Source organism: Mastigoproctus giganteus, chromosome 1 (genome assembly GCF_048544385.1).
Source record: "Mastigoproctus giganteus isolate SK-2022 chromosome 1, ASM4854438v1, whole genome shotgun sequence".
In the NCBI taxonomy this organism is placed as follows: domain Eukaryota; kingdom Metazoa; phylum Arthropoda; class Arachnida; order Uropygi; family Thelyphonidae; genus Mastigoproctus; species Mastigoproctus giganteus.
Genome location: NC_143575.1, coordinates 151,668,296 through 151,693,252, shown reverse-complemented (window position 1 = coordinate 151,693,252; position 24,957 = coordinate 151,668,296). Strand labels below are relative to the sequence as shown.

At 37.6% G+C, this 24,957-nt stretch overlaps 1 protein-coding gene across 6 annotated transcripts in view; it reads right to left on the bottom strand.

Annotated features, from left to right (window-relative positions):
* The window catches only part of RhoGAP19D (Rho GTPase activating protein at 19D), a 661,344-nt gene that overhangs the window by 395,924 nt on the left and 240,463 nt on the right, over nucleotides 1-24,957 (bottom strand). For all 6 annotated transcript variants that reach the window (XM_090374624.1, XM_090374649.1, XM_090374631.1 and 3 more), the window contains one exon: nucleotides 11,071-11,813. In XM_090374624.1, coding sequence (XP_090230750.1) covers nucleotides 11,071-11,813 — 743 coding nt within the window. The remainder of the gene's footprint in view (nucleotides 1-11,070; nucleotides 11,814-24,957) is intronic.

The window sequence follows — 24,957 nt, the reverse complement described above, 5'->3', positions numbered from 1 at the left end:
TTCACTTCCTTGGTTTTTACGTGTTTCGTATAATACTGTAGATATCATTATAGTATTTTTAACAAGAAGGGGTTACATACAAAATGTGGTATAAAACAAAAAAATACTTTTATTTAAACAATTTAAAATTAAAGATACAGTACAGTATATATAGCGATGTGTGAACAATTGTCTGCTTATATTACTTTCAAACAATAGCTAGTGGACCAGTTATATGCTTATAATAATAGATTATTTAAATCCAGATTGTATAGAATATAATATTATTTTACAGTTTATTCCTTACATCTAAATATTGCACACGTGTCTGGCGAAACGTCAGTGTACCATTATAGTCAAATAACAACTGGTGTGACGTACTCAATAGTTGTACACTACCAATGGATATAGGGCACTTGTATAGGGCAATTTTTTATTTTTATTATTCTTAAATCGTGTTAATTGAAAATTTGTAGCATTTTTTCAACTGTGCAAAACCAAAATCATGCAAATCGAAGGTTAAGTGTATTTCAATTCATCAGATATATTAAACCACTTTTAATTAATAATAAGTTGGCTGGCAATCATCCGGCTAAAGTCTGTAAAGCACCTTTTGATTGATATTATGTGGCAAGCACTGGTAGTGGCAAGGACAGTGAACACAGTTTGAAAGGGCAATGACATCCTGTTTGAAAGGGAAACAAATGTCTTTATCAAGACATTTGTTGCCCTTTCAAACCAAGATCTAGAAACATCAGAAGTCAGGATAGTAGTAAAAATTCAATCATAAAAAAAATCTCAGGAATCTCCCCTTAATTCCCCACTCCATCCTTATAACCTTTAAGAGCTTGGTAAAGAAGGCCTTTATCTCTGATTCAAATATTTTATACTCAACAAAAAAAATAAAATAACTACTCATTTAAGATTCCCAGTCCCCCGACACACATAGGAATGCTCCTTGGCATTTTACAGTAGAATGCCAATTTGAACTAAGTTTACCTTTTGATAATACAATCAAACTTTGTGGCAGAGACCTCCAGTCTGTATATCTAACATCAATTTGTGGTGATTAATCACCTGATCATCTACATCACCAGATTTCCTTTAGTCTCTATTTTTAATTTCAGATACCAATTACCATCAATAATAGGTCATCAGCATAGGATGTTTATAAACATGTTTTTGACAGAATATCCAAAATTTTATCCATACTTGATTCTATATGCATGGTTCCCATTACAGGGCCTTGTGGGAAAACCCTTGTTATATGATTTCTGTAGTTTTACTGCTGGAAGAATCCTCTAAGGTTGGGAGCATGACACACAAATTCTTTCAGACACTAACCATCTGTATTTTTAACATTTTAATACCAATAAATTACCATTTACATAATGGTTGTATAAATAAATATAAATACTGTATAATTAAAATTTGTCTAATAATTATATTTTATGCATTTTAATAATATTAATTAATAAACATAATAATAATAATATTATTATTATAATATGTTGAACCACCCACAAAAAATTTCTGAGTTACAGAGAGAGAGAGAGAGAGAGAGAGAGAGAGAGAGAGAGAGAGAGAGAGAGAGAGAGAGAGAGAGAGAGAGAGAGAAGTAGAATGGAATCACCAAAAAAGAGAAGAATGATGATATCCAGCTCGGGACTCTGGGTGTGCCAAGCCCATACTCACCAGATGGAGCCCCCTGGGGTTAATATATAATACTTTTTAATATATAATAATTATTGCACATTTTTATATATTTATAATGTAATTAAATAAAATACAATATTGCTGTACAATTAAAATACTAGGGAGGTAAAAACACAAGACTGTTGCAAAAAAGTGTAGCATTAAGGTTATGTTGCAAGTATGTATAAAGCAATAGTTGAGTGGCAAAATACAGAGGATAGTTATTAATGGACAATGCTCTTCTTGGACTAATGCTACTAGCGGAGTTCGTACTGTTTTCAATATTCATTAAGAATACTTGATGTGCTTAGACAATAAGCACATCAAGCTTTTGTCTAAGTTTGCAGATTATACAAAGGTTGGCATGGTGTGTTAGTGACCTGGAATCAAAACACACTACTGATGAGACTTAGAAAAATTAGACAAATAGGTTGAGAAGTAAGCAAATGACTAAACCCAAACTAACAACCAATCAAGCTGTACCAGACTCAAAATGGTGTAGAAATAAAGAGACTGTACAATTACCCTAAGCATACAGTCTGAAGTGAAGCTATCCAAGCAATGCAGACAGGCTGCTAAGACAGCTCGTGGGGTTCTATCAATGATATACAAGAAATTTGTTAGTAGCAATGTGAGGTTATTATCCCTTTGTAGAAGGCAATGGTTAAGCAGAATCTGGAGTACTGCATAATACTGCATCTGGAGGTCTCATTTTAGGAAGGATGTGAATATGTTGTCATAGATGTAGAGAAGAGCAACAAGATTAGTCAGGGACACAAAAGGGTAATATATTTACCTAGAAAGACTTCCGTTCTACAAATTGCATCACCTGATTGAAATGTTTAAGGCTTTAAATGGATTGAGTAAACTAAATGAGAATGGCATCCTCATCCCTTCTCAAACAACACGAGTGGATATAAATTTAAACTGAAAAAGGATGGCTCCAGAACAGGTGTGCAAAAATTTTATTTCAGCCAGAGAGTAATTGACTGTTGGAATGAGGTGCCTCTGCAGCCAGGTGGGCAAGAGCAGCAGTGCACAGCACACGCTTCTTGATTAGACCAGGGTTCGAGCCCGTGACCACCAAATACGGAGGATGCGGAAAGGTTAGGGAATGACCACCACATAACCCCGGAGCAATATGGCCTTAGTTGCTAATGCTCCTAAAAACCAAATAAACAAACAACAACTGTTGGAACAAACTTCCATCTGGTGTTGTGGAAGAGTTAGTTTGATAAATTTAAGGAAGAAATAGGCAAATTGTCAGAGGAGTTGAGTTTTTTTTTTTTTTGTTGATACACAAAAGCTTCTTCTTCTTGCATCATTTGACAATACTAACCTATTTCCAACCTATTCATCTTTTAAGCAGAATCTTGAATACTGCATATACTGCATCTGGAGGTCTCATTTTAGGAAGAATGTGAATATGTTGTCATAGATGTGGAGAAGAGCAACAAGATTAGTCAGGGACACAAAAGGGCAGATCTATTACCCCCCCCCCCCCACACACACTCGCTTTCCACAGAGTTATGTTGCAACATAGTGTTGATAACGCAAAGACAGAGTGGGTGTAGTTAGGTTACTTTGTCCCTAATTAACTGTTTCTTGTAATAAATATGCATTGCCTCTATCCCTATTCTAATCATAATCTACTGGATATGAAAAGATAATTGAATGCAGATTTCATATCAGAAAAAGCCAAGCTGAAATCTGTATTTTTTTATTGCGCCTATATGATTTCCCAGTTCATCCTTAAGTCATCTCTTTCCTTCTCCAATATAACTTCAATCACATTCAACACAGCCAATTTCATGAACACTCCATTCCTAAAAATTTCATGGGTAGGGCATTATTATAACTTGCAATTATTATTATAGCTTGCAATTTCCTATTTGCCCGTAACTGATATTAAACTGTTTCCATATTCTTGCTGTCTTTTATGACAACCCTGGTAGAATGGGATGCAAGCTGGAAATTCTGTATCCAAGCTCTGTCCAAAGGATCTGCTCAAATCACATGACAGTACATCTCTTCATATAATGTAACTAGGCCCAAGCATATAAGATCAGTACAGCACAGGTCTTATGTGTGGCATAAGACCTGTGCTGTACTGATCATGTTGCCTGTCTGATTATGTTGCCATGTGTGTCTGATTATGTTGCCTGGCACCTAAAATAGTCAGTAAACTTTGCACACAATGGTTTTCTGTATAGTAGAAAATAACAATAATTATCACTGCGTACCACAATGTCTAGAAATGAATGGACCCAGTCAAATTCCACCTATAAAGTAAATTTTATGGTGGGAAAGAATAGTTGGTTCGTATAATTTAAAATATCCTCTTTTTGTCCACTTGAGATTACAACAAAAATATAGCACCTCCACTCCCAGATTTCATAAGGAGCATCTCTCCTCACTCTTTCTTCTAAAGATTGATGTGAGATGACCATCCCATATGTCTGTTTATATATGACATCATTAAACACAAAGGTAGTATCATATAAACATAAATATATGGCCTCACAAATATCAGAAATGTAAACTTTAAATATTTAACTTAGATCTCTCTTGAAGCATAAAATTTTTTTTTTTTTAAACTGATTACACATAAAGTACCACATGCATTAGCACAATATTTGTGTATTAAAAAATTACATCCAATAATAAAGCAATATTTCTTAGCGACTTTTGTAAATTAAAAACACTACTATACTACACTGAAAAGATAGCTGTAAACTGCAACCAGAAATGCTAGTGATGTGCCAAACGTCACCTGCACAAATAAAAATTAAAATGCAATTTAGGAATTCCCCAATGGGTGAGTACAGACAGTCACTGAGTACAATAAGAAAACCTAAATAATGAAAAAAAGTTTAGAGGAACCACAGTGACTACTTTTAAAGAGGCATCAGCCCTGTAAAAATTCCCAAACACTCACATTTCTGTTGTGGCTTGCTAAAAGCAAAAGAACCATGGCTGCTATGAAGTGATCGATCTTGTAGACAAAAAAAATCAACCAACATCATTGAACAAACATATACTGAAGAATGGTTTTAATAATGTAAAATAAATGTCACACTGTTTGGCCTCACTAGCACAGCTTCTCACTATGAAGTGCCTTTCATTGCAATGTAGCCAGAGAGTAACTATAAGGGCTATTCAATAAAGAATAATCATAATATTTCATGAACAACTGTACTACTTGATATTTCTAGCTCAGCTGTAGAATTTAGGAACGAAACCAAGCATAACATATCAATTGCACAGGTGACTCATGTGCAGGGTATGACCTTGGCGGTCAGTCAAGTTTATGTCTGTTCAGTTTTGCCTAAGCAACAATGGACATGACACAAAAGGAACAATATGCAGCTCTCAAATTTTGTTTCTGTCTCAAGAAATAAAAAGCTGAAGCAGATCAAATTTTAAAAGAGGCTTATGGTGAATCTGTACTTCCATACAGCATAGCTTGCAAGTGGTTTAGAATATTTAAAGATGATTCAATCAAAAAAGTCGGCAATCAAGAAACTCACAACTGCTTTCACCACAGAAACCATAAACTGCTTCTTTAATTGTGAGCGAAGATTGTTGTATAACAGTAAGGCAGAGAATATTAGTAGAAAGCGCACACACATTATTCTTCAGGATCATTTGCACATAACATGTGTTTGTATGCTGGATTACAAGAGTACAACTGAGCAATAACAAGTTCAAATGGAGGTTTGCCAGGCGCTGCAACAGAATGGTTACTGAAGATGGTGAGGTTCTACACAAGGTGATAATGGCGAATGAGACATGGCTTCATTATTTCAACCCACAGAGTAAGCAACAAAGCTCTGTTCGGAAGTGTACATCGTCAACACTAAAAAAAAGAAAAAGTGGTGGATTCTGCAGGAAAGATTATGGTCATCTCTTTTTTTTTTGACATTCAAGGAATGGTTCATCAGAATGTTCCACCAGGTCATACTACTGTTATGGGACCTTACTACAGAACTGTGCCACACAATTTGAGGGATCACATTTGTCACAGGTGCTGCATCACAGCAGTGCAAGACCTCACACTGTTCATACTGTCATCAAGTACTTAACAGTACTAACATCAAATGTATTCTTAATCAACCTACAGCTCTGACCTAGCACGCTGTGATATACAGGGTGTCTCACAAATATTGGTACAAACGTTTAGGGGAGGTAGGTAACATCTAAAGGAATGTGAATTGCATAGGAACCCATAACGGGAAACGTCACGGGAAAGTAGTAGTAGCAGAGGCACAAGAAGCAGAAATGACACTAGACAGTAATTAGTGGCAAACATTTATTTGACATAATATTAACAATGGAGTATGAGATGGATGCATTTCGTGATGTTACAACAGATGCTTCCACCATGAGATGCAATGCATGGGTGACACCGACGCAGCATGGATTGGCGGACATGGTCGAACACACCTGGAGTTTCTTTGACAGTAGCAGCAGCGCAGACAATATCCATTTCCGTCTCCACAGGCGATTCATACACGATAGATTTGAGGGCTCACCACAGAAAGAAATCAAGGCTCAATGAATCAGGTGAGCGTGGGGGCCAGGCAACGAGTCCAACACGGCTAATCCATTGACGCCCAAAATGCCTGTTCAAATGGTCACGAACACACCTTCCATAATGGGCAGGCGCCCCATCATGTTGAAACCAAATGTTGCGTCTCACATTTGCTGGATCATCGTCAAGTAACCCTAGTAGAACTTGTTCAAGAAAGATCCGATATTTAGCAGAGTTCATGCAGGATGGCAACAGGTATGGGCTGACTAAGCAGTCACCGACCATACCTGCCCACACATTTATTGCGAAGATATGTTGTGCCGCATGGGGGCGCACACCGTGTGGGCCCACACATGAGCATTGTGCCGATTGAATAAGCAATTGTGCTTATTCAATAAGTGAATAAGTGATTGAGCAATTGTGCTGATTGTATTTATTTTTTATTATTATTAATTTTTTTTATTATTATTTTTTTTTATTTATTTATTTTATATATATATATATATATATATATGTGTGTGTGTGTGTGTGTGTATTTTTTTTTTTTTTTTAACACCACAGGGAAACCTTTTTTTTCTCTCTCTCTCTCCCCTCTGCAGTGGGCCCCCAGAGGAATCTGGCCCATCTTTTCCCAACATCAGGTGGGTCCGAGTCTCGAATTGAGACAGTGCGAGCTCCATTGAGACTGGCCCACCTTCCCGTGGTGTGGACGAGTACCCAGAATCATCTGTCCAGGTGACTGATGATTCTGGGTAGCCAAGCAGTCAGACACAACAACAGAACACACACATAAAATACACACAAACATACACTACTCATTTCTGGCCCTTCTACAGTGGTACTGTTCTTCACAGAGGTACGAGGCGGAGATGAACTGACGTTCTAGGTGCCGCCCATTACAAAAACACATGTCCACATGTGCCGCACAACGTGTGGGTTGTCGTGAGCCCACACATGAGCATTGTGCCGATTGAATAAGCCTTACCGAGTGAAATAAGCCTCATCCGTGAACAAAACATAGGCTGGAAAATTCAAGCCTTGAACACTTTCTTGGAGAAACCAAAAGCCACACGTGCAGGATGATCTTGGGGGAGCAGTAACTGAACCCTTTGGAGGTGAAAGGGGTGTAAGGAATCGTGGTGCCAGACACGCTGTACACTGCAGCGAGACACTCCTAAGGCAGAGGCAACGGCACGTGTGCTGGTAGTAGGATTATTCTGGACGGCATTCAACACACTTTCTTCCATGGCGGGAGTTCACGTCGAACATGGTCTGCCCGCACTACTGTTACTTCTAAATGACCCAATCGCGCAAATTTTGATGCACACCCGCAAACAAACAGTGGTCTGGTACATGTCTGTCTGGGAAGCGTTCTCCATAAATTCGTTGAGTGGCTTGTCCATTGCCCTCTGCTAATCCATACACTAGGTGCATGTCTGCCAGCTCACAGTTTGTATATCGATGCATGCTCTTCGTGCAGCAACTACCACGCCGTCTGCCGACTTACGGTGATGTTTCCGGTTATGGGTTCCTATGCGATTCACGTTCCTTTAGACATTACCTACCTCCCCTAAACGTTTGTACCAATATTTTTGAGACACCCTGTGTGTATATATATATATATATCTGATAATTAAAATAAATATGATATTTAAAATAAAAACATCAGCCAGTAGTACGGCAATAATGCAGAGCAAAACGAAACGCAAAATAATATAATATAAAATAAACAAACAGGGAAGGGAAAGTAGAGATAATAGGACAAAAAGGTAGTCGATAATCCCCTGTAAAATTTAGTCAATTAAGTCATTAAACCCAATTAATAAAAAATTGTAAATTTAAAATAATGCCAATTATAAATAATTTAGCGGTAACCCCCCTCGAAGGTACCAGTTCCAAAAAACGTGAAATATCACCAAAAAGGGTTAAAGAAACTACCAAAAAACTAAAATATCAAAATGATAGACTGACCATCATGCCCCATATCGACAGAGGACCACGAGGCCAATAATGGTCATGGAATCGCTGCATTTCAATCGTCATACAAATCATCGCAAAGGCAGAAATATCGAAGAACCAAAACACCTCCATTCTCCGATAGATCAACCAGTGCCGAGGATTTGCATGGCGGTGGTCCTTATGCAGCGAAAAATAAACTATAGAACAGACAGCACTCTTGATCAGAGCCACACCACTGACATAATGCAAGCTTAACCAGCTTATATAATAGAAAGGAAAAGAATAGATGGCGGCACAGGCGCTGCTTATTTAGCATATCAACCCACTACTACCACTAATTTATATTATGTGATTACTATTATATAAGCTGGTTAAGCTTGCATTATGTCAGTGGTGTGGCTCTGATCAAGAGTGCTGTCTGTTCTATAGTTTATTTTTCGCTGCATAAGGACCACCGCCATGCAAATCCTCGGCACTGGTTGATCTATCGGAGAATGGAGGTGTTTTGGTTCTTCGATATTTCTGCCTTTGCGATGATTTGTATGACGATTGAAATGCAGCGATTCCATGACCATTATTGGCCTCGTGGTCCTCTGTCGATATGGGGCATGATGGTCAGTCTATCATTTTGATATTTTAGTTTTTTGGTAGTTTCTTTAACCCTTTTTGGTGATATTTCACGTTTTTTGGAACTGGTACCTTCGAGGGGGGGTACCGCTAAATCATTTATAATTGGCATTATTTTAAATTTACATTTTTTATTAATTGGGTTTAATGACTTAATTGACTAAATTTTACAGGGGATTATCGACTACCTTTTTGTCCTATTATCTCTACTTTCCCTTCCCTGTTTGTTTATTTTATATTATATTATTTTGCGTTTCGTTTCGCTCTGCATTATTGCCGTACTACTGGCTGATGTTTTTATTTTAAATATCATATTTATTTTAATTATCAGATATAATTAGGCATCATGTGGAGGATGTGCATTTGCTGCCTCTAATGATAGCTACATAGCCATATTTATTTATTTTTATTACTTTTGCCTAACTTTTATCACATAATATATATATATATATATATTTTTTTTTTTTTTAATTTTATTTCCAGAAGCTGTAAAGAGGGAGGAGATTCTCAAACACATGTCAATATATGGCTTCCACCATGTTTTTGAAGAATGGCAGAAATTTGGGAGTGAGTGCTACAGGACAACTCACTTCGACCGTGTACTTAGAAGGGTTGTTTGTGAGGGCATTTCATTAAATAGGAACTACTTTGAAAAGAACCATCAACATAAGGATGATTAATAAAGGTATGTTGGGGGGGGAGTAATTATGATGATTCTTTATTGAACAGCCTTTGTATATTCAGCAAAATTAATGGGTTATCAGACTCCAACACCCATTATACAAAGGTCTGATCTGATTTGTTCTCTTCTTTGCGTTCATGTATAAGACAATCTCATTGGCTCCATTTATTGCCCCCCAGCTATTGATTTCTTATAATTAGCATCTGCCAGCCTAAATTATGGTACTATTACAGAACTTATATTGTAGCTGTAATAGGATTCAGTACTTCTCACTCTGTAACATAAGAACAACTTATATTGTAGCTGTAACATGATTCAGTATTTCTCACTCTGTAACATTCAGGATCATTTAAAAACTGCAGCCTCCCTCTGCATCATCCAACTTAGAGCTCGGTGACTACTCCCAGTACTTTCAGCCCTATGATGTCATTTGGTCCATGGGCAATGATTAACTATTGAATATCTGCCCCATATTTTTCTCAACATGCTCATATAAAAAGTAATTATATCAGGAGTTTGAGTTCAATCTTTTTATCAATGATATTTCCTCACTTTAATGTAGAGACAATTAAGACTATATTTTCTTATATGATTTACAACCTTGAGACACTCCTTGAATTATTTAACCTTGTTTCTCTGGCATCAACTACCTGTTAATTTGAAATATCACTATTCCCAGCATATCTTTCCAATATTAGTTTGTACAATCACAAACAAAAATTCTTTAGATGTAGATATGCAAGAACTGGGACCATATAATCAGATAAATGTGTGTTTACATTACACATGTGCATTCCCTACAACTGGCAGTTTTCCTGAACCTTTAAGGCATCCTAAATGATACTGGAAAAAGACCCTTGCACCACCTTTATTCAAATGTGTTCCACTTCTAAAAAATAGATTCCTTCTACTTACTAGTTTTAAAGATATTGTAATAGCATGGTCAAAGGATCCCTCCATTATTTAAAAATGTTTGGGGAACAGAGATTCTGTCAGGGAAAAAGAAATTCAACCATTTTAATAATTAGCTGGATATGAGCTAATTTTCACGAAGAACAGGACAATTAGAAAAGAGGGACTAAACAAATTTACATGCAAAATTAGCCAAGTGGAATTATAGTCTTTTTGCTGATTTAAGCAATATAAATCAGTATAAATTTAGTACACTGATAAACAAATAAGAGTGAACCAACTATGAAGAACATCAAAAAAGCAATGCAAACAAGGTTAATTCTGTGGTAAAAGTTTTAAGAAGAAATGTCATCAGAACCTGTAGACATCTTGGTAACTTCAGGATTTCAGTGCTAACATACTGCCAATAACAATGCGGGTGCACCTCTCCTATGATAAATTAAAATGCCCCCACCCTACCTGCAAAAAATCTGGCTTCCTCTTTCAGAAGGAGTGAAAGGGAAAGTCAGATCTTCACAATTACTGATTTATACTAAAGTTATAAATACTGAAAAAGAGAGAAAAAAATTAGTTATCTGCTCTTCCCAGCCAGAAAATTAATAAAATAATCTGAAGACGATAAAACATAATCCATAAGTTGTTCAGAAGAAATTTACTTAAAGAATGAATCAAATTTTTGTACCTGAGATCAGTATGATGTGGAACCAATGCTTTCATTGTTCGTGAAATTAAGGTGGCAATTCCTCTGGCACGATGTTCTCTTCTGTCATCTGTCATATCTTCACTATAAGACCTTTGAGAATGGGAAGAATAATTCAGAGGATGTTTACGAGAAGGATGAATATGTGTAGTAGGCAAATTCTCTTGATACCACATATCACAGAGCAATCTTGACAGAGCATCCTGAAACTTATGAGGCCTAGATACAGGGTGACACGACAATGAAACATCTTCTGATCCTAGGTAATTACATGCACCAATTTTCAGGGATGGTTTGGAGCAATGAGTATTATGACTAATCTTCTGAGGAGCACTATTTAGTTCTTGGTGTTTATGATCATAAACAGAGCTATGTGAAGAGCAACTCGTAGTAAAACTGTTACTTGAATTATTACTACATAAAGAAGCTCCAATTTCATCTTTCTGTTGTGTACACCAATGATCAAAGTATTTTGCAGACTGATAAGGATTTCCAAAACTTTTTGCTGTTCCATGAACAGCAGTAGTTCCCCAGGTCTTTATATCTTCACTATGTCTGGAATTAACATAAGTAACTTCTGAGGGAGGATGCTGTTTGGATGATATACTAGTATTTTCTAAATTAATAGCATTTCCTGGAGAATTCCAATATGGAGTTTGTAAACTAAGATATCTTGTTGTTTTTGATTCTCTTGCAACAGGCTGATAAGCAGAATTTGCAAAATACTATAAGGAAAATGAAAGTATTAATGCAACACATATCAAAAAATTCAGGTTTTTTTTTTTTTTTATGATACAACAAAAATTGAAAAATAGTGCACCAAAAAGCTGAATAGTCAAATCTACACACACACACACACACACACACACACACACACACACACACACACACACACACACACACACACACACACACACACACACACACACACACACACACACACACAGAAGAAATTTTGAACAAACAGAAATTATATAAAATTACTAATTTACTTCTTATCCACTCTATATAATTCCATAAAAATCATTTTAAATTTCATTCAAAATCATGCTATCACCAAACAAATCTACAAACTACTAGATTGGTACTTGAGTTTGTCGCAGACATTCTCCCAGATAAGTCAGACAAGCTGTGCTTGCTACCTCGAAGTCTAAAAAGTGATGGAACTGATATTCGAGTGACACTCAAGTCAAGTGGACTCAATTTTGGCGAAGCCTGGACAGTCTGTGACAGCGAAATCCTCTGCATGCACCTTTACGATGGTGGGACTGTTAGTAATCCTGGGTATAACCCTCAAGTGCAAGAACACTGTGGGTGACCACCCAGGTGGAAATCAATGTAGGCAGGTGTCGAAGTGTGGCACCCACATCACATGGAGCAATGCTACACCCTCTGTGTTAACAGGCAATACTAGGTGGTCGACTCTCATCAAACTAGATCAATACCACCACATTGCTTATTGCATGTTTAGTCTCCAGCGCTAAGATCCGGTCAACCCTTCCCCATTTCTTCCATCATGCAGTACGACTGATGTCTTTGGAGGTTACGATGAACACCATGGCGAGATCCAATCTTGCTTACATTTCAAGGGTACAGCTCAAAAACTGAGTTCGCAGGCAGGCGACTAGTTAGTAACACCAGACAAAAACCTATTGGTAATTCTCTAGGAGGCATCTGGATCAGCTAGGGTATAATCTAGCTATCTCTACTCTGCCAGATAGTGACTGGAGGGAGCCAAAGTATGCGGGGGCATTGTCGAGGCCACGTTATGTCAAGGAACTGGGTATATTATTAGCATGTGTACACCATATCCAAAATTTTCATTGCTCCATTCAGCACATCACCCCCCCCCAACACTTTTTCTTACTATTGAATACACCATGGTTTCTCAAGCTAATAGAGCAAGCTTATCTACGAAAAGATCTAACACTTCCTAGTTCATTTCACAAATATACATGGTCTCAGTTCTAATCTCAATGATGTCCATTTCCACTTACTTTCTTCCAAATCCCATGTACTTTTTCTAATAGAATCTCAGATATCAACTCATTAAACCAATGTTCAAATTATTCGCTATATGACTTTTTCGCCACACTTATACATATGTCCATTCCGATATTCCATGTTAGAGACTTGAAAATTTGGAATCTCCTTTTTTCAATCATCTCTGGCTTAAAATCTCCCTACCTCGTTCTGTCAAATTCATCTCTTGTCCCTACAGTTCTCCCAACTCCACCAATCACTTGAAACAGTTTGGCTTCCTTTGGCAAATTGACTTTCTCCAGTCCAACTTTCCTAAGAGTGAGGTAATTTTCCTTGGTGATTTTAATGTTCACAACTGCAGCTGGCTTCTGTTTTCTAGTAACACTGACCCAGCTGGTCGAGATACTGAGACATTTGCAATTACTAATGACATCACACAGATTGTTCATTTACCTACCAAAATAATGGACAATCCTAAACATACAACAAACACAATTGATCTTTTCTCAAAAACAACCCTTCTAAGTATACAGCCGAAGTGAGTGGTACTTTGGGCACCTCAGATCACAACTTGGTGATTGTCTCTTTTCCAATGGAGCCTTTATCTCATGGGTATTCCCAACCTCGTGTTGTTTGGCATGACAAGAATGCAAAATGGGACGACCTTTCAGATTTCTTTTCTTCTTTTCCTTGGTCAGATTACTGTTTCAAAACTTCTGATGTCAACGTTTGCTCCAATCATGTCAGTGAAATTATTCTTGTAGGAATGAAATCCTTTATCCCACACTCCACTGAAAAATCTCGTCCTTTTTCTAAACCTTGGTTTTCCAATAAATGTGATAAGGCTCTTCAAGAGAAGAATGTTGCAGATTGCAATTGGATTGCAATTGGACCAAGGAAAAGAAAAAAATGATTCTCACAGGTCATCCCATTTTGCATTCTTGTTATGCCAAATAACACAAAGTTCGGAATAGCCATGAGACAAAGGCTCCATTGGAAAAGAGACAATCACCAAGTTGTGATCTGAGGTGCCCAAAGGACCACTCACTTCAACCATGTACTTGGAAGGGTTGTTTGTGAGAAAAAGATCAAGCGTGTTGGCTGTGTGGTTAGGATTGTCTGGTATTCTTGTAGATAAATGAAAAATCTGTGCAAGATCATTAGTAATTGCAAAAGCCTCAGCATCTCGACCAGATGGGTCAGTGTGACTTGAAAACAGAAACCAGCTGGAGTTGTGAACATTAAAATCACTGAGGAAAATTACCTCAATGTTAGGAAAGTTTGACTGGAGAAAGTCAAAGAGCTCCAAGTGATTGGTGGAGTTGGGGGAATTGTAGAGACAAGGGATGAATTTGACAGAAAGAGGTAGAGATTTTAAGCCAGAGAAAATCGAAAAGAGGAGATTACAAATTACCAAGTCTCTGACAAGGAATATCGGAACAGACATATGCACAAGTACCACCTCTGATGCGAAAGGAATCATACAGTGAATAATTTGGGTAAGTGAGATGAGCAGCAGTTGAATCAACCGATAACTGAGATTCTGTCAGAAAAAGTACATGAGCTTTGGTATAGTGCAAGTGGAAATGGAGATTGTTGAGATCAGAACTGAGAACAAGTACATTTGTGAAATGAAGTAGGAAGTGTTTCTGAGGTTTAGATCTTTTGTAGATAAGCTTACTCTATTAGTCTACAGAAGTTCAAGTCTAATATCAACAAATATCTTCTTTTGTCTTCTGAACTTCAAACCCATGAAGGAAATACCGCTCATGTTTTGGGTTTTCATAAAAAAAAAAAAAAACAAAGATTATGCAAACCTCATTTGGCTTTCCTGTTATCAGATTATTCAAAATTCACAACTCCCTCGTGTTCCTGCTTACATTCAAATACAGACAATCCAGTTTCAACACCATAAGAATGCCAATTATAATTTAGCTGACTGTGAAAACAAGTATTAGTAATTGAGGAATGTGATGCAACAAAGCAAGCTTATGTAGCCTCGGTCCAAAAAAAAAAAAAACATTTCAAATATCTATTCCCTCTAAATGTTTGTCCAGTTGCTCCTTGAATTTATTTAATTTATCAACTTCCACAATAACAGATGGAAGTTTGTTCCAGCAACCAATTACCCACTGGCTAAAGGCAAATTTATGTACATCTATTCTATTATTAGCTTTACTCAATTTGAATTTATGCCCCCTCAGGTTTGAAATCTGAGCAAGAGGAAGAATCCCTTTAGAATTAAGCCTGCTGAACCCATTCAAGGCATTATACACCTCAATCAGATCACCTCCTAGACATTGTCATTTTCAGAATTTAAGCCTTCATGGTAAGACCAACCTTTCGTTCTCCTCACCAATCTTGTTTCCCTTCTCTGTACTCAAGCAATTCTACATCCTTCCTAAAATGAGGCATCCAGACCTGTATGCAGAACCTATGCCGTGGCCTGACCATTGTTTATATATAGGGATAATCACTTCGTTTTCATTACTAGCAAAATTCCTTATATCATTGACAAAAACCCCATAAACTGCTCTGGCAGCCTGTCTGCACTATTCAGGGAATTTCATATTTGACTACACAATTACTCCCAGGTCTTTCCATTTTCTACCACACTAAGTGTAGTAGCACACATTGGTACATTTCCTGGGGGTACTTTTAACCATATGCATTTGACAAGATTAAACTTTAGTTGCCACTTCTCAGCTCATCTACCCAAATTTTCTAGATATTCCATTACTGTCAATAACAACCCTGCCAACTTCTAAATCATCTGCAAACTTCGCCATTAAGCCTAATATACCTTGATCAATATCACTGATAAATAAACAAAACAATAGCAGGTCCAATTACAAATCCTGGGGGACTCCACTAATAACATTGGACCACGAAGAGCAGGGTCCATTGTTTACCACTCTCTGTCTTCTCCCACTCAACCACTCTTTTATCTATTGTGGCAACTTACCCTTAATACCATACTGCTCCAATTTGTACAGTAGTCTTCCATGCGCAACAGTGTCAAAAGCTTTCCTGAAATCCAAGTATATGATATCAAAATTATTTTTTGCATCAAGTTCCTTTATAACAATATCATAGTATCCAATCAAATTTCTCAGAGAAGACTTTCCCTTAACAATCCCATGCTGTGTCTCAATTATTACTGCAGTCTTGTCTAGATGATCCTGCAATGTATCTTTAACCAGTGATTCCATTATTTTCCCCGGAACAGAAATTAAACTAACTGGTCTTTAATTACTCATGTCACTCTTAGATTCCCCTTTGTGAGTTGGGAGTACATTTGCAACTCCAATCCATGAGGACTTCTCCTGAGTCCAAGGATGCTCTCATAATTATGGTTAAGGGTTTGCTTACTTTCTTTGCCGCATCTAATATAACTAGATAGATCCCATCCACCCCAGATGTCTTTCTTATGTTTATCTTAAACAATTTCACCTCCGATTTGCTCTCAGTTATTACAAAATCATTCAGTACCCTGTTACAGTTTGATAAACTTCTGGCATTTTCAACTCATAATAACTCCTCATGTATGAATGTAGATGCAAAATACTCATTCAGATTATCGGCTATCTGAGCAGGATCATCAACAGTCGAACTATCGATATCAAGTGTACCAATCAGATTCATCCCCTTCCTTCTAGAGTTTATATAACTAAAGAAGTCATTGCTGTTTTTCTTAGTATTCTTTGCCAAAGGTCTCTCATAACCTGCCTTTGCATGCCTAATCTCCTTATGGCTTGATTACAGACTAGCTTTTAACTATCATAAGCTTCTGTGTCATCTGATGATTTATATGCATCCCATGGATTTTGTTCTCTGCCACAAGACTCATTAGTTCATCTAACATCCATTTAAGCCTAAATCTCAAAAGTATTTCTTATTTAGTATGAAAAGCCTAGTCGCTTCCACCAATACTTCCTTAAATGCTTATCATTTAGAATTTTCTGCCAGTAACATACATTGGGATCAATGGATGCATTGATCCCAATGTATGCAATTTAAAAACTATCTGAGACCACTATAGTCACCTTTACGAAAGCGAAAACCCTTCTCTTTACTCCTGATGGTAGTAATATCTTTAAGTAAATCCCACATCAGTATACTGTGATCACTGCTACTTAGTGGTTCATTTATCTGCAAATTCATAATGCACAAATAATCACTGCTGATAACCAAATCAGGAGTATTACTTTCTCTGGTTGCCTCTCTAATGTGCTGCTGAAGAAAACAATCATTCAAGAAATCCACAAAAGGTTTGCTAGTGTGCTCATGACCAACTGAAAAGTTCCAGTCAATATCTGGAAAGTTAAAATCCCCCATTATTAGACAATCTGATTTACTGGCCCACTCTATTTCTCTGTACAGTTGTTCGTTGTACTCATCAGAGTCATTATGCCTAAAACACACTCCTACTCTAATTTCTGCTTTCCCAGTGCTTACATCGCAATAAACTGATTCAACGTTACACTGACTATCTAAGTCAACTGCACGCACTTCCTTAGATTTCGTGTGTTTCTTAACTAGCAGCATAAACCCTCCTTCCTTCCGATCCTTTCTGTAGACATTGTAACTCGCTAAATTCCAATTCTGCAATGCTTATATCTGTGTGACACCAAGTCTCTGATATCCCAATAATATGCGCCTTTGATGTTTTCACCAGTACAGTAAACCCCACTATTTGCGGTATCTGTATTCATGGTTTCGCGTATTCGCGGTCGCTGATTTAATATAAAATGAAGCCTAAAAATATGTGAATTTAAGTGCCGTGAACATTTTCCGCCATAAAAAAACATGGGCGTGGTTAAAATTTTCTTTCCAGGTCAAAACAGGGCTCAGTGGGTGAGAGGAGAGGGATGACAAAATCGCAAGCGTGGATGTTTCTCGCTAATCCTTGTTCAGTATGTGTTATGCGCTTGTCATGGAAGGTTTCGTCGTTTGCCTTTAATTTATATGCTTATAAATTGAATAAATCTACCTTTTCAGTGTAAAATAGACTTTTTCGAGTGTGTTAATGGAAGAAAGTGACTTTATTTGGACAAGTTTTTTCTAACCCATACAAAAATATGGTACGAATAACAAGGGAATTGTGAAAATATCAAAGAAGGTGATGATATTAGCAAATAAAATTGTGTTATTAGACAAAATTTCTAATGGTGAAAGTGTCCCTCAGTGGCAAAACATTATAAAATCAATGAGTCAATGGTACGATCAATCAAAAAATCGGAAGAAAAAATCCACCGTAGTGTCCGTGAAAACACGCTAGTTGTTCAAAAATTTCCACTAACTCATGAAGTTAAATTAGAAAAAATGGAAAAGGCTTTAAATCTGTGGATAGAAGACCGAACTCAAAATAAAATACCCTTAAGTTCACTGACCATTCGTGAAAAGGCAAAACTCCTTTATCAACACTTTAGCAAAACTGGTGATAGTACTGGCGGGATAAGTTTTTTTAGCTAGCAAAGGTGCTGGATTGAAAGATTTGTTTGAAATTTCTAATAAATATTACATTTAATATTAAATTGTTTCTTATTTTCATTTCGATTCCATATTCTTGCATTTCACTATCTACTGATATGTACAGTGTGTTTCTTAACTGAAGGTACATATAATACATATATAGACAAAATTTTGGACTAGTTTTTCTTATATATTTCATACTTTGGAACGGAACCCCTTTATTACTATGGGAGCCACAACTCAGTATTCGCGGCATTTCTCAGGAACGTAACCCCCCCGCGAATAGCGGGGGGTTACTCCACTTCAAATTCATCAAATTTTTTTACTATACTCCTAGCATTGGTGTACATACGAGTGTACATGCACCTATTCTTATTCTTAGTTACCCTAACACAGCACATGCATTTATTTGTTCTGTGATGACTCCCACCAGCCCTTGAAAACCTCAGCACCCTGTCCTCCAATCTAATAGAAGCAGCACAAGAATCACTTGCACCTCTGTCTGTGGCTACTGTTAATCTTATAGTCTGTGAATCCTCCCAAGCTAGTAGTTATCCGACCCACCTAACACTGCCTCAATAGCAGCAGCAAATATTCTTGCAGCCTTTGTATTTAAGTTGAGGCTGAAATTACAATGCCTTAAGGTACTACATGGCCTCTATTAGCTGGGTAGATATCACACAGAGAATGAATACAATTGAACTGTGGTATGCTTTTAAAACATTAATCACAGATGCCTTGAATGCGTATTTACCATTAAAAAAATTCTCCGCGAGGAGGGTTCCACGTTGGATGAATAGTGAAGTTACCACATTACATGAGCAGAAAAGGGTGGCATGGAAAGGTTATAGAGCAATAAAAAATATTGAAGTCTATAACAGCTACAAGAACTACATGATCTGTAATACAGGCACAGAAAAGGTTCGACAGGCAAAGGCAGTTTATGAGGAATCACTAGCAAACAGAGCAAAGAGGGGAGATAAGGAATTATTCACATATATAAATACCAAGAAGAGCAGGACAAACCAGATCGGACCTTTATGTAAGGGAAAGGGGGTAGTATTAAATACACCAGCTGCCATAGCAGATGAACTCAACAGTTATTTTGCATCGATATTTACAAATGAAAAACCTTTTGTAGCATTGGGAAATTGTGGGAGCGAAGTTGAAAAATATGTAATTAATGATATTGAAATTTTGCAAGATTATTTAATGAAAAAACTTTCGAGCCTACAGGCCAGTAAGGCTCCTGGAGTTGATGGAATATACCCTATAATCTTAAGGAAGGCAGCAAATGAGTGCATTGAACCACTGAGGCTAATTATTCAAGCATCACTAGACTCTGGGGAGATTCCATTGGATTGGAAAAGTGCCAATGTATCTCCCATACATAAAGGTGGCTCTAGAAGTGAAGTGGGAAATTATCGACCTGTCAGTCTGATTTCAGTGGTAGGAAAAATCATGGAGGCAATGATCAAGGGTGGAATTCAGGATCATTTGGATAGAATTGAACTTCTCAAGGACACTCAGCATGGTTTTGTAAAGGGAAAATCAGGTTTAACAAATCTGGTTCGCTATTTTGAAAGGGTCACTCACGAGTTGGATTTAGGAAATAATTTCGACTGTTTATTTAGATTTCAGCAAAGCTTTTGACTCAGTCCCACATGAGCAGTTGCTTTATAAGCTGGAACAGGTTGGAATCACTGGGAAAATCCTTAGATGGATAGCAAGATGTCTTCAGGGCAGGAGGCAGATGGTTGTGATAAATGGCTATTCCTCAGATTGGGTTGATGTAAGAAGTGGGGTTCCCCAAGGATCAGTATTAGGACCACTGTTGTTTTTAATTTTTATAAACGACATCGATGAAGGGATAGAGGGCATTATGTCTAAATATGCAGATGATGTTAAAATTGGTAGAGTAGTTAATGATCATTGTCAAGCTGAACTTCTCCAGAGAGACCTAGATAGGCTTCAGGAATGGTCAGAAAAATGGCAGCTATGCTTCAATCCAACAAAGTGTAAGGTATTACACCTGGGAAACAATAATCCCAAAATAACTTATTCACTTGGTGGAGTTCAACTAAACACAGTACTGGAGGAAAGGGACTTGCGTGTTACGATACAGTCAGACATGAAATTCTCTGAGCATTGTAAACAGGTTGCAAGGAAGGCCCATGGTGTCCTATTGATGATCTATCAAACTTTTGCAAGTAGAGATAGGGACGTGATAATCCCATTATATAAGGCTTTTGTTAGACCACACTTGGAATACTGTGTTCAAGTATGGAGGCCGCACCTAAAGAAAGACATCGAGCTTCTTGAAAGGGTACAAAGAAGGGTAACTCGCCTGGTGAGATCGGCAAAAGGTCGTCCTTATGAAGAAAGACTTCGAATATGTGGGTTGCAGAGTTTGGAAACTAGACACATTAGAGGAGATTTGATTGAGGTGTTCAAGGCTCTGAGAGGCATCAGTAAAATGAATGAGGACGAAATTTTCAAGATTATAAATGATGCTAGAACTAGGGGACATAAATTCAGGTTACGGGGGGAAATGTTTAGATTGGACTGCAGGAAGTTTTATTTTAGCCAGCAAGTTATAAATTACTGGAATAAATTGCCTACATGGGTGGTAGAGGCTGACAGTTTGGGGAAATTCAAAGGTCATCTGGATAGTACCTTTGGGTCAGGGAAGTGCATAGGATGATAGGTTTAATTTCCTTTTCTCTTATTAATTATTATTTTTTTTTTTTTTATCATTGTTTAATTCGGTTTTTTTTTCTTTTGTCTGGTGCTGCATAAGCCATAGGCTTTCTTGCACCATGCAGCCATTACTAATACTAACTGCAGATATTGTTCGGATATCAGAGACGTGGTGTCACACAGACATAAGCAGTGGGATTGGAATTTGGGGAATGTGTACAGAAAGGATAGACAGGACAGGAAAGGAGGAAGGGTTATGCTGTTAGTTAAGAAACACACAAAATCTAAGGAAGTGCATCCAATTGATGTTGGTGGACAATGCAATGCTGAGTCTGTTTGGTGTGACATAAGCACTGGAAAAGAAAAATGAGAGTAGGTGTGGGTTATACAGGCCAAATGAATCTGATGAGTATAATCAGCAACTGTGCAGAGAAATAGAGTGGGCCAGTAAATCAGATTGTCTTATAATGGGAGATTTTAATTTCCCAGAGATTGACTGGAATTTGTGGGTTGGCTACTCACACACTAGAAAGGCTTTTGTGGATTTATTGGATGATTGTTTTCTACAGCAAGCATGTTCGAAAGGCAACTAGAGGGAGTAATACCCTTGATCTGATTATCAATAGTGATTCTTCTGCATTAAGAATCTGCAGATAAAGGAACAACTAGGTGGTAGTGATCAGTGTGCTGAAGTGGGATTTACTCAAAGAGGTAGCTACCATCAGAGGTAAAGGGAAGGGTTTTTGCTTTCGTAAAGGTAACTACAGTGGTCTGAGATAGTATTTAAATTCTATACAGTAGGACCAACTGATGATGTCACCAATAGCAAATTCAAAATAGGAAGCATTCAAAGAAATAATCTTGGAAGTTATTAAGTTTTTTCTACCAACTAACTAATAAATATTGTTCAAGATTTAGGTCTAAATGGATGTTAGATGAACTAAATAGACATGTGGCACAGAAGAAAAATGCATGGGATACATAAAAATTAACAGGTGACACAGAAGCCTGTGATAGATATAAACTGTTCCGTAACCAAGTCACAAAGGAGGTGAGGCAGGCAAAGGCAGATTACGAGAAATCTTTGGCAAAGGATGCAAAGAAAAACAGCAAAGAGTTCTTTACACTGTAATCTCTAGAAGGAAAGGGATGAATCAGATTGGTCCACCTGATACTGATGGTCCAACTGTTGATGATCCTGCTCAGGTAGCTAACAAACTAAATAAATATTTTGCATCTACATTCACGCATGAGGAGTTATTCAGGATGGGGAATGCCAGAGTTGAATCAAACTCTGGCCGTAAGTTAGATAATCTTGTAATAAATCCTGACAGTAAAGTGGAGGAGAAATTGTTGAAGATAAACATAAGAAAGGCACCTGAAGTGGATGAAATCTATCCAGTTATATTAAAGGAGGCAGCAAAGGAAGTAAGCACACCTTTAGCCATAACTATGAGAGCCTCCCTGGACTCAGAGGAGGTACCATAGACTGGAGATGTTCATATGTGACCCCAATCCACAAAGGAGGATCAAAGGGAGACACAGGTAATTACAGACCTGTTAGTTTAACTTGTATTCCAGGGAAATTAATAGAGGCACTGGTTAAAGAAGCATTGCAGGATCATCTAGACAAGGCTTCAGCTACAGCTCGGACACAGGACTGGTTTATTAAAGGGAAGTCTTGTCTGATTAATTTGATTTGATACTATGATTTAGTCACAGAAGAACTGGATGCAAAGAATAATTTTGATATCATATATTTTGATCTTAGAAAGGCTTTTGATACTGTTGCACATGAAGACTGCTGCACAAATCAGAGCAATGTGGCATTGGAGGAAAATTGCTTCTATGGATAAAGGGATGGTTGAGTGGGAGAAGACAGAGAGTGGACACTGCTCTTCATGGACTAATGTCATTAGTGGAGTTCCCCAGGGTTCAGTGTTGAGTCCATTGTTGTTTTCTGTATTCATTAATGATATTGATGATATATCAGGCTTAATGACCAAGTTTGCACACGATACGAAGGTTGGCAGGGTTGTTAATGACACTAATAACACTACGCTGCTGCAACAGGATCTAGAAAAGTTGAGTAGATGGGCTGAGAGGTGGCAACTGAAGTTTAACATTGACAAATGTAAAGTACTGCATATGAGAAGCAGTAACCCCAGAGTAATGTATCAACTGTGTGGTACTACACTGATAGAGGTAGAGAATGCAAAGGACCTGAGGGTAATTGTGCAGACAGATATGAACTTTTCTGAGCAGTGCAGACTGTCTGCAAGAGTAGTTCATGGTGTCTTGTCAATGACAAACAGGAATTTTTCTAGCAGGGATAACGCGATGATTATCTCCTTGTATAAGGCCAGGTCAGGCCACACCTTCAGTACTGTATACAGGTCTGAGGCCTCATTTTTAGAAAGATGTAGAGTTGTTGGAATAAGTACAGAGAAGATTAGTGAATGTAACAAAGGGTTGCTCTTACAAAGAAAGGCTTAAGTTTTTCAAATTACAGTGTCTGTAGAGTAGGCACCTGTGAGGTGATCTGATTGAGGTGTATAAAGCTTTGAATGGTTTGAGCATGCTCAATGGTGATGAGATTCTTCCTCTTGTTCAGAATAATCGCCTGAAAGAGCATAAATTCAAATTGAAGAAAGACAGCTGTAGGATAGATGTGCGGATGTTTGCCTTTAGCCAGCTGGTGGCTGATTTCTGGAACAAACTTCCATCTGTTAATTTAGAAGTTGATAAACTAAACAGATTCAAGGCAGAACTAGACAAACATTTGGAGTGGGTTGATGAGTGAATTGAGAAGGGGGTGTGTTTTTTTTTTTTTTTGGCTGATGCTATATAAGCTTGCTTTCTTGCATCATATGCCCTTGTTAATGCTAAGTGTATCCCATCCCTGTAGAAGCAATCTCTCCTGTCCAGAGACAGATCTTGACAGGAGAGCTTGCTTCCATGGTTTTCCCAGCTTGATCTGTGTCAGGAGGCACAGATCAAGCTGAGAAAAATTCTACCCCATGAGACCTTGCACAATTGCTCCAGAGCCAAATTGATTGACAAGGCTCTCAATCGTGTTCTTCCTCCTATCATGTCTGGGCAGAATTGCAGACACTTTCAAATTTAACCCTAACTCACTATTTTTTTCAACATTTTCCTATACTTTATAAGTAAGTCTTCAGATCTACCACTCTTAATATCATTTGTGCCAACGTGTACAACAATATCATCCTTTGTGCCCTTAAAAGATGATATCTTTTAATAAAATATCTTTTAATAAAAGTCTGCTCTGCAATGTCATTAACATTTGTCCCTGGCAGGCATACCCTGGTCCTATTCCACCTATCATTTTTACACAATATATTACTCATCACTGACAATGGAGTCACCGACAATAACTATCACCTGAGGGATCAGTGCATTCTGCTTTTGGAGATTTGCAGAACTGAAGCCTTATATGGTAACACATCCTTTCGTTTCCTTCAACTCATTGCCCTGCTCTGCACCCATTCCAGCAGATCTACATTCTTCCTAAAATGAGACGTTCAGACTTATATGCAGCCTAATCCTTGCCACGAACAATGGCATTAGCATTAGTAGAGGCATATGATGCAAGAAAGCAAGCTTATGCAGCATCAGCCAAAAAAAATAAAAAAATAAAAACTTCCACTTCACCCCTCTGTTCGTTCGAAATACCTGTCCAGTTGAGCC